At 49.1% G+C, this 14,647-nt stretch overlaps 1 protein-coding gene across 3 annotated transcripts; it reads left to right on the plus strand.

Moving 5' to 3' along the window:
* The first annotated feature begins 902 nt into the window (after positions 1-902).
* Positions 903-6,263, plus strand: TMX1 (thioredoxin related transmembrane protein 1). 3 transcript variants are annotated; one of them, XM_090141940.1, is made up of 5 exons: positions 903-1,438; positions 4,563-4,608; positions 4,701-4,802; positions 4,881-4,950; positions 6,078-6,263. In XM_090141940.1, exons 1-5 carry the CDS (start codon positions 1,407-1,409, stop codon positions 6,176-6,178), a joined length of 351 nt encoding a protein of 116 aa, XP_089998066.1. In that variant the 5' UTR covers positions 903-1,406; the 3' UTR covers positions 6,179-6,263. The 3 variants fall into 3 exon arrangements, 2 of the variants coding, with proteins under 2 accessions (XP_089998066.1, XP_089998067.1); XM_090141941.1 differs by having other exon boundaries at positions 5,165-6,097; XR_016467187.1 differs by lacking the exons at positions 903-1,438; positions 4,563-4,608; positions 4,881-4,950; positions 6,078-6,263 and adding an exon at positions 2,044-2,727 and having other exon boundaries at positions 4,701-4,776.
* Positions 6,264-14,647: the final 8,384 nt, after the last annotated feature.

Consider the following 14,647-nt stretch of genomic DNA (forward strand, 5'->3'; position numbering starts at 1 on the left):
AGCCACAGAAAAGCAATTAGCTCTTGACTTTAATTCTTCAGATGCTGAAGCCCATAAAACTGTTCAGAGTGGCCAATTTTCCCATAAGGCCAAAGCTCAGAAACAGCCAAATAAATTAGGCAAGATCAGTTTGTCTTCCTACAGCAATACAGAATGCAGCCCCAGGCTTGTTGTGACTTTCAGGGTCAGCCTGCTTTCACCTTGGGCTCTGGGACAATGACTGCATGTCTCCTGACTCATAGGAGCACTCTGCATAATCTCTCAGCATTTCATAAATGCAGGCTCAGTAAATGAGGTCAGGGTTCTGTTGCTGCACCTTGTCCAGGGACTGCAGAGCTTTGGTCCACATTTTGGAATAATTACCTGGCCAGCATTCTGCTCTCTCAAATCAGCCCCAGGTGGGCAGCCACAGCGCTCCTATGATCATCTGTCTGGTTTAGTTCTTTTTGTCAGGACGTGTAAGGGTACTTAAGAGGGAAAAAAAATAATTAAAAAAAAATGCAGGAATGAGGATGTATAATAAGGTGTGTGTGTGTGTATATATATATATATATATATAAGTTGTTTTTTTTTTCCCCCATGTGTGACCACTTACTCAACGGGTTGAATTGGCAAAACTTGTTAATGTCTGTAGCTTCAACTTTGGGCAAAACGTTGAGACGTTCATGTGCTTTGGTCTTTTTTTTTTCATTTCCAGTTCAAAAGAAATTAAAGCCCCAAAGAAGGACACTTCCTACTCCCACTCCTACCTGTGGGATCCGTTTGTCTGAGGTGCAGATGTCATCAAGAGAAGAACCATAGAATCCCAGAATGGCCTGGGTTACAAAGGCCCACACTGCTCATCCAGTTCCAACCCCCTGCTGTGTGCAGGTCACCAACCAGCAGCCCAGGCTGCCCAGAGCCACATCCAGCCTGGCCTTGGATGCCTGCAGGGATGGGGCATCCGCAGCAATGTATTGGTCTTTCCTATGTTCCTTGTCTCATGGCTGGATCTCCCCTTCTCTGATCAGTGTTCAGAACTGTTCAGAGCCTCGTAATTCCTCTTTTGTCTCTAATAACTCATAGGCACAGGCTTCAGACTCTTTCTGTGCATCCGCAGTACTTTTTCTCCTTCCTAACTGGATGTGAGCCCAACTTTGGCCAAAATAGCCAGAAGTATTGTGGTTGTGTGCAGGGAGGAAGAAACGTGGGCTGACCACAACATCCCCTGTCCCTCAGCTCCTTAGAAAGACAACCTAGAAAGAAGGGAGACCGTTATCAGGCAAGAAAAGAGCCTTCCTGTTGAGCACCTGGAAACACAGCGGGATGTGAAGATCGGCTCGAAGCGGGGAGGGCTCGTTTCGCTCTCCTCGCTGCCACGAAGCAGCCTCAACTCTGCCCCTCTGTGGCTACGTTGAAAAAAGCACATGGAAGCAGATCAGCAGTCAGTGACCGCACGGTAATTCTGAGCCCTGAGGTGGCGGGGAGGTATGGAGTCACACGGTCATCCTGCTGGGGGTCTGTCAAGCTGTTTCCATAAGGAGCTCGGCGTGCCTTTGAAATAATAATCATTTTTTTAACTGCTCTCATGGGTGCTGCAGGCTAGCTGGCAAGGCTACAAATGGTGGGATATGATATCTGCCCCATCCCTGCAGGCATTCAAGGCCAGGCTGGATGTGGCTCTGGGCAGCCTGGGCTGCTGGTTGGCGACCTGCACACAGCAGGGGGTTGGAACTGGATGAGCACTGTGCTCCTTTGCAACCCAGGCCATTCTAGGATTCTGTGATACGAAATTATGGCAAAGACCCCACTGAAAGATGCAGGGAAAGAAAGGAGCCCTCAAACATCCCATAACAAACATGGCGGCAGCACCGCCTATAGCAGCGGAAGCGAAACGCTGGCTCCCTATTGGCCAAATCCATCGCCGACGAGCCCGCCCCCTCACGTAACTCGCCTCCCGATAGGCTGCCGCGCTCTTTGAGCCCGCCCCCATCCCTTTGCAGTCACAGGGCGCAACCTTTATGCGCATGCTCAGCGTCCCCGGAAGTTGTGTTGTGAGGGCGCGGCGCAAGATGGCGGCCGCGCGGTGGCTGCGGGGCTGGCGGCTGAGGCGGCCGTGCTGCGCAAGCCGAGCCCGGTGAAGGAACTGTAGGACGGCACGTGGTGGGAATTGCCGCGGGGCGGAGCACGGAACTGCCCTCAGGGCTCCGGGAGTGGGCTCGTCAGGGCAGAGCAGTGCAGAGCAGGAGGAGCGCCTCTCCCGCCCTGCTGGCCGTGCTCCGTCCATCCCAGGGCACTGCTGCCTCAGTGTCGGCCACAGGTCAACATTCATTAACCGTTCATCATCCGTTTGTTAGCTGCTGGTCAACCGTTGGTCAGCCAGAACCCCCATGTCCTCACAGCTCCTCTCCAGCAGCTCAGCCCCAAGCTGTACAGCTCCACGAGGTTATTCCTCCCCGGCTGTGGGACCCTGCACTCCTCCCTGTTGGACCCAAGGATTTCCAGCCCTCACCAAAAGCCAGGCTGGGTTTTTTCATGCTGCCAGCAATGTGTCAGATTCTCTCTGCCAGCCTACATCATGTGATTACCCAGCGTGGTCTGTTAGCTGCAAACTGCACGTCACGTGGCCAAAAAATAAATTAAAAAAAAGAGTAGCTTTCTCTAAAGTGCTACAGCCAAAGGAGCTGAGGGGAATGGTTATCACCTGGCATCGCTTCTACCCGTGGGGAAATCTCCCTTTCTGTCCAGGTGCCTTTCTTTTGGACTGTGCCATGCTTTGATACGCACAGGTTTGTGTTTGATGACAGTTTACGTGGGAATATTTGCTTTTATTTAGGTGTATAAAACCAGTTGTAGGTATGTGACTGCTATTAAATATAACTGTTTGCATGCAGGGTTAAGGGGACAATTTGTCATAACAGCTTTTGTTACCATCTATCAGTGAGCGTGCAATGTGACTGTTTTTGGAGGAGGGAGGAAATGTCTCCATGTTTTCTGACACAAGCCAATGGGATTTACCATGCTCTTGAAGAATGAGACCCTGAGATAACCACTGCTTTATCTACTGTGAGCTTACAATGAATGCCACTGTTATTTTTTTCCTTTTCCCTTCAGGCCATATTTATTCTGCCTTTTCCTGGGTGTTTCTGTTTTGCAACCTTTCCTCTGTAGGTTGGTATTAATGCTGTTGTGTGGCAAGTGCATGAGGCAGATCGTTATCTTCTCGTGGAACTGCAACCTGAAGCAAGCCAAGATTCTTAGATCTGGTTGTGTTCAAGTTCATTAGATAACATTTTAGAGCCAATATTATCTGAAGCAAAAGTTAAGGCAAAATCACATAGGGGCAGATGCTGAGTGTAAGCAAATGTTGCATATTTAGACTGCATAAAATAATGGACTTTTTTGTTGTTGTTCTTTAATAGCTATAAAGATAGAGTGTTTGGGAAATAGCAGGGTGCCAGGACGAAAACTGATTTCATAAACTTTATCAAAGACCAGGAATGGAAATCCACTGAAGCAGTTTCATCATGGTTTCATCCTTCCTTCTACCTGTAAGCTTTGGTGTGACTCCTGTACTTGTTTGTTGTCAAACAGGCACACTTCAAGGGCAGGGTGGGACAGCTGCAGCACACGTGCACCTCACCTGGTGCAGTTTCCTGAGCCAAGTTTACTTTTAGGTTTCAAATCTTAAAGTGCTATGCGAGATAGAAATGTTACTTTTTTTTGGTGGCTCTATAGGAAGCTTGGTGTTGTTACTTTGCCTGCTTACAGCACTACCTGAATCCGTAAACTGTGCAGTTGAGCTCCTACAAGGGATTTTCTTATTACCCCATGCCAAGAAATGCATGAAATAAAGTGCTTATTTTAGGATTAATAAATTTTCTATTGGAAATGTACAGTACTGGCTCCTTTCTGCATACTGAAGCAGTGTGCAGGCCTCTACTGGTGAATGTTCACTTCTGCAACTCAGTCATTAGAAATTTATGTAGTCTTAATGTTTAGAATTCTCTTTTCTTTTAAGGATAATCAATACTTAATGCTAAAGTTTCATAATAACGGGGAAATGTCAGAACCAGCAGAATATACGTGGCAGATAGCCTGGTCTTCTTTACTTGTGTGTAAATTGCAGCTAAACTCAACTGTCTGAATATCTCTCAGTTCTTATACTTTTTATTCATTAGGCTAATTCTTTGGTTTAGGAAATGTCCAAATTGCTTAATTAGTGATGTTTTTAATAGAGTTCCAGTTGTTGGGCCATAAATAACTGATGAATTTCTTTTACTTTTGTTTATATTCTGTGTCAGCAGGTTTAAGTCAAGGGATTTTGTCAAGGAATTGGTAGTTGTCCTACGTGGAATTTTGTACAGAGTGGTATCAGTTCTGGAGGTGCTTCATGGGAAATGGGTGCTTACTGAAGTAACAGACAGAATAGAAGATAAAATCAAATTAATCCAAAGGGAAATCAGGCATGAGCAGACAGTTGTTCAACGTGCAATTAAATCATGACTCATCAGGCAAATCAGAAGACAATAGATTCTGATTAACTTGGGCATTTTCATGTACACTTTCCTGCTTTGTTTCAGGATGAGCAGTATATCAGCTTTGTGTCAGATGTCAGCATGGATCAGGGTATGAGCTTCTGTTGACTTTATTTCAATATTTATTTCAATATTTATGATACTCAGTCATTCTTGAAATGATTCTCCTGCCTTTTGTTCTAGAGCTGCCGTGGTTATTTAACAGGAAGCGTTGGAATGCAGATTTGGGGCTCGTACTCTGTGTTCCTGTTGGCAACTCTCTTCTCAGGACTGATACTGCAACTTGTAAGTGAACCACTTGAAGCAGATCAGTTTGTGTCTGCTGCGTGCCTTTGGTTTAACCTTATCTTTCTTCCATTTCAGACAATGGTGTTCTTAGCAGACTGCCTCTGTGCTTCCAAAAAACACAGGCCAGCACAGTACCCTTATTCAAGTAAGCACATTGTATGCTTTTAGTTCAGTGAAGCTGTTGGGTAAATCTTAATAAAAATGGGTATATAACTTGTGTCTGCAGAATAGGAGGTTTAGGGAAGAATTTTCATGTGTGATTTGTGCTTTCTTTAACTGCAGCTACTTGCCTTTTATGGTTTATATCGAGATTGTGTATGTAGCTAATAGTAAACTATTTCTTCAAAATAATTCTTTAGGTGATAGAAAAGTACCATGTTTCATTCCTGCAAGCTGTGAAATGCACGGGAGATAGAATAAAGTTGAATCACTGCCTTCTCTTCTGGAGTTCTCAGTTTTGAAGAGTTGGGGGATTTGTCTCTTGTTGAGGAGCAAAGTGTCACAGAACTGTAGGGGTTGGAAGGGACCTCTAGGGATCATTGAGGCCAACTCCCTGCAGAGCAACTTCCTACAGCAGGCTGCACAGCTTGGCTGCTAGCCTGTTCCTCTAACCTGGAAGACAGCACACCTCCCTGGAGATATTATCTGGGTGGCACCTGGGAGCCTCAGTGCCCCCCATCAAAGAGTCCTCAATAACTAAGACTCTCTGCCCTTTTTTGGTGGCACTGGTACTGATGCAGTGCCCCGATTGGCCCCGATCCCTATGCTTGTTACTCCGTGTTATCAATATGCTTCTCAGGGCTGGGTTCTGACTGCTTTCCAAACTGCTGTCCAGCCCAGGATCCATTACTCAGGGGCACTTCAGGGGTTCTCTATAGCAGAGAAGCAAAACTGCAGCTGTTTCCATGGAAAGAAAAATGCTGTAACACTATAGTGAGTGAGCCATTTGTGAGGCATTGCTGTGAAAAGACGAGTTTAAATAATTCCTTGGACTGAAGTTGCACTGAGATACTTGTGGTCTCTAGTTGGGACTGGTTTGGATATCTCATGGCCGTTTGAGTCATTTGGGTTAGATGATTTTTATGGTTTGGGAAAGAGCTTTCATGCATACCAGGCTTTGAGTGATGGCTGGCGGGTGGGGGGGATGTATTCTTGTGTTGCAAAAAGAATGTGGGCCAGTTGACAAACGATGTTTAAAATTCAGTTCTTTGTAACTTCTTTGCATTTGCCAAAAATCCTGCTGCATATGGATGCAAATCATCACTGCTACAGACTGCTTCCTCCTCTTGTCCACCTACACACAGTATATCAAACCCTACCAGCCGTGGTGGCCAACACCGGTGTGTTTGTCTTGGAGTAGGATGCTCAAATGAGGATTGGCTGAGTTCTTCAATGAAAGATCCTTGGCAGGGGGAACAAATCAACACAAGGTACGCTCAGCAGCCCGAGCCAGCGTTCAACTGCTGGCTTTTCTCAGCAGAGTGTCTGTTTTGCCTCTGCTTCCTTGGTCTTTCCTCCATCTCTTCCCTTACAGTGTATAAGAACAGGGCAGTGTTGTGGCTGCTCTTGGTGCGTGTGCAGTTAGCTGGAAAAAGGCAGTGATGCTCACTGCATTTTCTCCTCAACAGGAACAAGGAATTTTTATGGCCTGGGGAGTGAGTGAATGCTCATACAAGCCCAACTTCCCTCCTTTTCCATTCTATTTATTATGTATGACTGAAAGTAATAGCCAGTCCAAAGGGAAAACAGCTAAAAGTTGAGCTGAAATGGATAATTAAAATAGTTGGGATTAGCTTTAAGAGAAACAATGAAGTAGCTGTCTGGCAGTTTGTATTTGCCAGCTTGTCAGTTAGCCATAGGCCTGGTTTTGAAATGGGCAGAGTTCCATTTGTGGCAAAAATCAACAGGAAAGGGGAAAACTCAATATGTTGTAGCACTGTTTCTGTGTTTAGAAATAAGAGAATACAACTTTGATAGTAATTCAAAGACTCTTTTACTTAGAGGTGAGAAAATGTGCCTGGTGACACTGTCTTGCCTCCTTTTCTGCATCAGCTGAAGGTCTGGGTCTGTCTCACAGCACAGTGAGGCTGTCTGCCTTGTGGATGCCATTGCACGAGGTTTGTTCTGCACTGGTGAGGCTCAGATCTGCCACAAGCACAGTCACATCAATCTGTGCCATCTGACTCCTCGGGCTGTCCAACACTGCTGACAAATCACAGCATGTATCTGTCTTGGAATCTGCCAAACAAAGAGAAAAACTCGAGGAGGCCAAGTGCTGTGTTTGTATGGCCTGAATTCCATTGATGTGCTTTGTCAAGTCACGGGGGAGAAGAGCCCAGAGCCCCTAGAAGTGCTGGCACAGAGCAATGGGCAGGATGTGAGCTGGATGTGGTCTTCGGGGTTGACAGCTGCACTGCTGGAGAAGCTGGAGTGCAGGAATGAGTGAGCACAGTGGGGATGTTCTTGGCCTTGTCTTTTGGCTCTCAGGCAGGTGTGATGCTGCTGCTTCATGGCAATGAGGAAGGGCTGAGTGAATCCTTCCCTTATCACTGAGCTTGGCTGGTGTGTTCATGTGGGCTGTTCAGCCTCTGAGGCTTCCAGGAAAATGTCACACGTTTCCCTTGTTGAATTTTCCTTACTGTTTACTGGGCTCCAAACCTGATTTCTTAGGTGACTGGAAAAGTGTCTTGGCTTTGAGGATAAGTAACCATGTCCTCCTCTCCTCATCTCCTGGGCAGGAGCTCAGCTTTTGTTGGAGGTTTCTCTATTTTCTTTGGCAAAAATGAAAAGAAAGAGCCCTGCTGGGGTCTGCTGGCCCCTGGGGGGGAGCTGTTTGGCTCGGTGCTTTACTGGAGCTCTGAGCGATGACTAAATCCACCCAAATCCCAGTCTTGATGCTGCAGAGACCTTGCTGGGCTGGAGGAGCACGGGGCCAGGTCAGAGGCATAATAAAACATCTTTTTTTTTTTCTTTAGGAACTGCTGACTAAATAACCCTTGGCTAGATTTATGTAGAGCGCATGATATCCTGATGTCCTGTGGTCACTTCTGAAAACACCTCATTTGTTTTCTGCTCACCCAGGAAATCATGAAGCTTGGCTGCTGCTATGACAGTGATTTCAGCTCCAAAATTGTGAAATCTGGGGCAGGATCTTGAGAGATGTATCTGGCCGTGTGCGCACTTGTGGAGCTCATGGGCATTGCTCTTTGGGTTTGTCTCTTGCAGTTGTGCAGTTGGCCATGAGCCGATGTTCCTCACCAAAGCTCAAACATCCCAGACAGAGATCTGCTCCATTTGGAGCACGGATCTGTTTGTAAAGGACTTTGGAACATGTCTCACCATGGTTTATTCCAGCTTTACCCTGGAAAGTAGTGGAAGAAGTTGTTGGGTTGTAAGAAGGGAATCAAGCAAGGAGAATCATGGGGCCATTCAGTTTGGAGAAGACCTCCAACATCTCTTTCCCATCCCACTGTGCCCACTGCCCACATCCCTCAGTGCCACATCCCCACAGCTCTGGAACACCTGCAGGGACCCTACCACTCCCTGTGCATCTGTGCCAGCACCTCATCACTCTTTTGGAGAAGAAATTGTTCCTAATATCCGGCCTTGGAGATGCACTTAAAGCTTGCTTGGACCAGTGTTATTACTGAAGGAAATCTACAGCAAGACCAGAAATAATTTCATAGCTTAACAGAGCATGGCAAAAGAATGAAACAAACCAGTGTAAGTAATTTTAGTTGGGAGTTGATAGATGTGCATACGGTGGGTACAGGGCCAAGCTGTGCCAATTTATGGTATGGTACCTCATCCCTGGAGGTGCCCAAGGCCAGGATGGAAGGTGCCATGGGCACCCTGAGCTGGCAGTACCTAATGCAGGGGTTGGTAACCCTAGTTTGGAACTAGACGATCTTAGAGATGATCTTCCACCCCAACCATTCTTTGATCTCAGCGCTGCTTCGCACACTGCGCATTGCCCTTGACCAGGGCCTGGCTGGGGAAACAGCAGTCAGCTGGTGGCAGCAGAGCCGTGCAGTGTGCAAGCTGCTCGCAGAGCTGGTTTTGTCAGGGTTTGCTCCCTGCAAAGCCTGGGGCTTTGTCACCGCCTGGAAAGGCTGGGGGAGAATGGAGCTGCAGTGCTGCCCTCGGGCTGGGGGCTGCTGCATCTGGCTGCTTCATCCGTCCCTTCTCTCTTCTCGCTGCCTCTCCCAGTTCCGACACGTATTCCTGCCCATCGGGCCCAGCCCACGTCTGTTGTTTCTGGCTGGATCTGCAGAAGCTGTTTATTTACAAATCTCTCCAGAATTGGCCTCTTTTGGTTCAAACTGACGCGGGCGTTGCTTGAAGGAAAGCTGATTTTTGACAGTCAGCGTGAGGATGGGAACAGATGGAGGCTTTGATGCATTAGGTATCTCCGAGTGTTGTCCTCCTGCAAATCAGCTTGGTTTTCTCCATTAGCATAAGAAGCAGGAAAAAGGATTTCATTTCTCCAAACGTTTCCCCTTACCCCACCTCTCCAGCTCAGAGATGCGTATTGCTGCGTACCAGCAAAGCGGCTCAGCTCCTTCTGCAGAGAAGCAGCAGCAGTTCCCAATCCATCGCTGGCACTTCTCCCTCCCTGGGGTGCGTGCTGTGCTCTCCACCATGGGATGCTAAAACGAGAGCCTTCCTGGGGCCGTGAGTCATCTGCAGTGTGAATTACTCGTTCTGCTTCGCCGAGAGCAGGAGAGATCTGAGCGGGGCCACGCTTACTCACGGCTGCTCTTCCATCACAGCCAACTCAGGGCAATGCAGGCAGCGCAGATGCGGAGAGCGCGGCTGCACTGTGAATTATTGATAAGGGAATAACAGCACTGGGAGATAATCTCTGGTGGAGCACGGAGAGTAAATCTCTGCACAGGGAGTGAGTGTCCCCGTTAGGAGAGTTTCTCCTAGGCAGGGGATAGCAGCAGCAAAAGGTTTTGCTTGAGTGCAGTGCGCAGAAACAGGCTCCATGCAGCATTTCAGGGAAGGAGTTTGGCTGGGAGAGGGACAGTTGTACCCCCAGGCCCTGCTCTTCCTTTGGGAACGTCAAAATATGCAGCTGAGAGCTGCAGGTCCTCCAGGAGGAGGTCATTGAGTCACTGCAAATGAAGTTGGCACCCCATTGGCACCAGCCTGCTTTTCTCCACGTGGACAGATGGGGGTGCCTGCTCTTGCCCAACCCAAAATGGGTGAGCAGGGATGCCCATATCCATAGACTCATGGAATCACAGAATGGTTTGAGTTGAAAGGAGGCTCTAAAGGCTGTCTGGTCCCACTCCCATGGCTCTATCAGGTGCTCAGCCTGACCTTGGCTGTTTGTGGGGACAGAAGCATCCTAACCCCATGGATGCCATGCCAGTCTGGCCCTATGGCTCCCATCACACCTGCTGCTCCAGCTGCTGAGTGCCAGGGGCCATGTCTCAGTTACTCTGCATGGCACAGGGCAGGAAGCATGCTGGCAGTGTAGGGCTGGGTGAATGCCCCCAGTGAAAGCACCATCTGTGACATGCACACATCACCTGCACCGACTTGATGCTGTCTGCTGCCCCAGCCTTGCTTTGCTGGCTGGCCATCTGCTTTCTTCATAATGGGTTTGCACCATCTGTAGCATTGACAGCCCCGTAAATTTCACAGAGCAATGGATGTCAGTGCTGGAACTTAATTTCCCACCATATCATAGAATCACAGAATGGCTTGGGTTGGAAGGGACCTCAAGGATCACAAAGCTCCAACCCCCCACCACACGCAGGGCCACCAACCTCCACATCTCACAGCAGCCCAGGCTGCCCAGAGCCCCATCCAACCTGGCCTTGAACACCTCCAGGGATGGACGGGGCATCCACAGCCTCTCTGGGCAGCTGTTCCAGCACCTCACCACTCTCACAGCAAACAACTTCCCCCTAATGTTCAATCTGACACCTGCTGATGCACTGTGTTGAATTGAGTGCCATGAAGCCTTTGTGGATCTCAGAGATCTTTTCCAATGTTAAGAACTCAGTAATTGCAGGGGTTTGGATCTGGACTAGGAGGAAGGCTGTGAGTGCCTTTGGAAACTGCTTTTAACCAATAGTTCCCATCCTGGCCAATGCTGTGATGCAGAGCACCCCCTGGAGCAGGATGTGATTTAAGGCAGCCCCGTTGCTGAATGATGGGAGCTGCTGGTGCAAATGGCTTCAGGGTTTGTTTGCTGAAGAATGGAGTACCAAGGGATCCCAGGGTGGGAGGCATTGCCTCACAGAGGTTGTGTTAAATGTGCAGCAGCCAGCTCACTAACAGCAGGTTTTGACCCACAAGCCTGGCATTTTCAGGGCTCTCAGCCCATTTCCAAAGTCTGAGCTAATTAGCTGGAGGGGACGGCCACCAGCTCCAGGAATTGCCTTGGAAAGGATGGATAAATGGGGAGGAAGAGGCGGAGGAGCTGTGCTTCCCATGAGGCCATGAACAAAGTGCTGCTCTGTTCCCTTGCAGAGCTGTGCTGGTGCTGCTCCCATCCCGTGGGATGTGTGCCCATCACAGCAGCCCTGTGCATGCTGATGGTTGATAGGTTGGGGGTTGGATTGGGTGATCTTAGAGGGCTTTTCCAGCCTCTACGATTCTATGATTCCATGACCAGCTCCCATCTGGCACTGGGCTGCTCACCTGCTTGCTGGTGAGCACTGCATATAGGGCTTTGCTCTTTCTGGGTGCTGACCTCTCTGATTTCTTCAGCTGGCTGCTGCCTCCAGCACATCTATGGAATTTTGGGGTCCTGGGCACATTTTCTTGGAGAGAGAGAGGAGCTGAGGGTGAGGACACAAGCACAGGAAGGTCACGTCCCGCTGCAGCCTCCCAAGTGACTCACACAGCCTCTATCTCTACCTGTAAAACGGGCACAGCAGGATGGTTTTGTCTTTGCAAGGCTAAATTCCTTAGCTGTGAGGAGTTCTGCATTGATTTCAGTAACTTTTGTCGGTGCTGAGACCTGGCACTTGCTGTAGCTCTGCAGCCTGCCCTTGGGCATCCATGGCTCTCCAGGGGCAGCGTTGGCATGGCACCATTGGCTTTGTGCTCCTGTTCTGGGGAAGACTTTTGCCTTTTGTTGGGCAGGAGGTGTTGGGCTCATCCTGATGGGCAGGGATGGGGATGGAGCTGGGGAGCCCCGTGGTGCGGTGCGGGGTGCTGCGCGCCCACTCTGAAGTTATTAATAAAATTCACAAATGCTTCGAGATCAAATCCCCGTGTCAGCTTGGCTCATCAATTCTTCAGCAACTTCTCTTTGCCAGTCCCTTTGAAGGGATTATTTAAATATGCGCGGCGCTCTTCAGACATCCCATAAATAAATCTGTGTCATGAGGGGTCACGGCGCATCCGGCGTGCTTCTGGTCTGCAAATAGCGCATCCCTGCTCCTGCCTGGTGGCTCTGCAGCCTGCGTGCACAGAGCTTGTGCTGAACATCTCAGAGCACGTTGAATAGTTCAGCAGCAGGAGGAGAAGAAAACATGGAGAGCTGTGGGTGCCCCATCCCTGGAGGTGCCAGAGGCTGTGGATGGGCCCCCAGCTTGAGCTAGGGGGGCACCCAGCCCATGGCAGGGGTTGGAGCTGGATGGTCATTGAGGTCCCTTCCAACCTAAGCACTCTGTGATTCTGTGAACCCTGTGTGCTTTTTCCCTAGATGGTGTCCTCTTTGGCCCTGCCTGCTTACTGCAGAAGCAAATCGCTAAAGCCATGCTACCATTCCACCAAGTCACAGGACGGTTGAGGTTGGCAGGGTCCTCTGGGTCCCTTTGGCTCAGCCCTGCCCCAGCAGGGACACCCAGAGCTATGCCCAACCCTGTGTCCAGGTTACTTCTGATGATCTCCAAGGAGGAGATTCCACAACCTCTCCGGTCCCCGTGCCAGAGTTTCGTGACATCTTTCCCATATGGAGGTGGAATCAATGGAGGGGTAGATGGAGCCAACAGTGAAACCCATCCAAGAGGCTGATGACAGCTGGGAGGTGCTGACCCTGCCAACATGCAGATGGATGCAATGAACCAAACCCACGTCCCACTGCCACAGCAGTGGGTCACAAGGAAACAGCAGCACTTGGGCGCAATAGCACAGCTGCACCTGGCCTCTCCTCCTCCATGAAGATGAACTCAGCTCATTTTCTTGCAGAAGATAAAGAGAAGAAAAGAAAAAAAAAAGAGGCAAAGCAAACACCTCGGCCTTTGTATGGGCAGAAAACAGCCGCAGCCCACTCAGATGGAATTTATTTTGCGCTTGGTAATTCAATCCATTCGGGCTCAGGATGTGGCTGGGAGAGCTGAGCCAAAAAATGCAAGTTTAAAGCAACTAAATTTTATGCTGTGTATACAGTTGAGTTTGGGTTTGGCCGAGGCGAGAAGTTTCCGTGTTTTTTTGCAATTTCTGTTGTAGCAACAAACTCCTTGTGCAATGGAGGGGCTGGAACCGTGGCCGGAGAGAGGGGCTCAACAGGAATGGACTCATGTGGTCTCAGTGTAATGGGATGAGACACGTTCTCTTTGCTGGTGTCCTTTTTGCTGCCATCTGCATTTATCAGCATGGTGAGGGCTGGGAAAGCCGAATAATTGAATGATTTGGGTTGGAAGGGACCTCAAAGATCATCCAGTTCCAGTCCCTACTGTAGCCTCGGGCACCTCCAGGGTTGGAGCATCCACAGCTCCGGGCACTGCAGGGCCTCACTTCCCTCTGGATAAAGAATTTCCCCCTCACATCTAATCCAAATCTCCCCTCTTATAGTTTAAGGCCATTCCCCCTTGTCCTACTGGTCACAGCCACCACCACCTCCATGACCGTGCGTCCAACCCCGCATAACAGAACATCTCCACAGGCTGGCCCCTAAACTGTTAACACATTAATTACGAGAAGAAAGAGGAGTCAGTCCCATTAAGCTCACCATCTGTTTTAATTACCCACTAATGCTCGCGGAAAGCTTTGTACACACTCTAATTGCATAATTAAAACGAGCTGTTGGGAGATAGATGGCACGGAGATGGCTGGGGCGAGGGACACGTCCTTGCTCCTCTTGCAGCAGCATCCTAATTAAGAGGGAGCAGTAAAGTGCCTCCTTTCGGGGCTGAGTATAGCAAATTCTTCAAATCCTGCATTTCCAGCCCAAATCCTGTAGTAGGAATAGTAGGACTTCTTTGTTTTGTTCGTTGTTCATGTTGTTCTTTCTTCTTCCATCTTCTTTTTCCCACACCGCTGCACTTTCTCGTTCCCCGCAAACCCACTCGATGGATTAACACAACACATTTCTCCATTAAACCTCTGATCTGTGCTGAGAAAACACGATGAAGTCATTGCGAGTCCCGAAAACAGGAAGGAGTCCGCCCTCCTTGGAGCTCAGAGAGAGCTCTGCAGCCAGGAGGAGGCCCAGAGCACAAGTGTTTGTGGGCAAAACCTGCCTCCTGCAACCTGCCCACGTGGATTGGGCTGTCAGTGAGTTCATGATGAGTGATGCACTGGGACATAATTAGGGAATAACTCGCTGCAGCGGCTCTGCTTCAGCACAGCTGTGATGGGAGGATTTTGCCCTACACCATGCCACCATGACAGCATCCTACAGGCTGCTGTTTGGCCATAGAGTGATTCTAATATCCAACCTGAACCTTCTCTGGTGCAATTAAAGGCCATGACCACTCGTCCTATCCATGCTGTCCATGTGCATCCAAGAGATCCAAGGGCTGGATCCATGCCGTCATGGTGGAGGAGGTTTGCTGTCTCTGTGGAACTACTGCCAAGGGGATCAGAATTTGGGTTGGGCACAAGTTTCCCAAAAAATAGTTGAGAAAGCTGTTGTGACCAAGGGGAGAGCT

Source organism: Phasianus colchicus, chromosome 5, assembly GCF_987193195.1.
Source record: "Phasianus colchicus chromosome 5, bPhaCol1.hap1.1, whole genome shotgun sequence".
NCBI lineage: Eukaryota > Metazoa > Chordata > Aves > Galliformes > Phasianidae > Phasianus > Phasianus colchicus.

Bases quoted from the DNA above. Each gene is read 5' to 3' on its own strand.
- TMX1 (XM_090141940.1), top strand. From the start codon at position 1,407: ATGGAAGCAGATCAGCAGTCAGTGACCGCACG. The intron at 4,803-4,880 runs GTAAGTGAACCA...CTTCCATTTCAG, and splicing joins CAGGACTGATACTGCAACTT to ACAATGGTGTTCTTAGCAGA. The intron at 4,951-6,077 runs GTAAGCACATTG...TCACTGCTACAG, and splicing joins AGCACAGTACCCTTATTCAA to ACTGCTTCCTCCTCTTGTCC.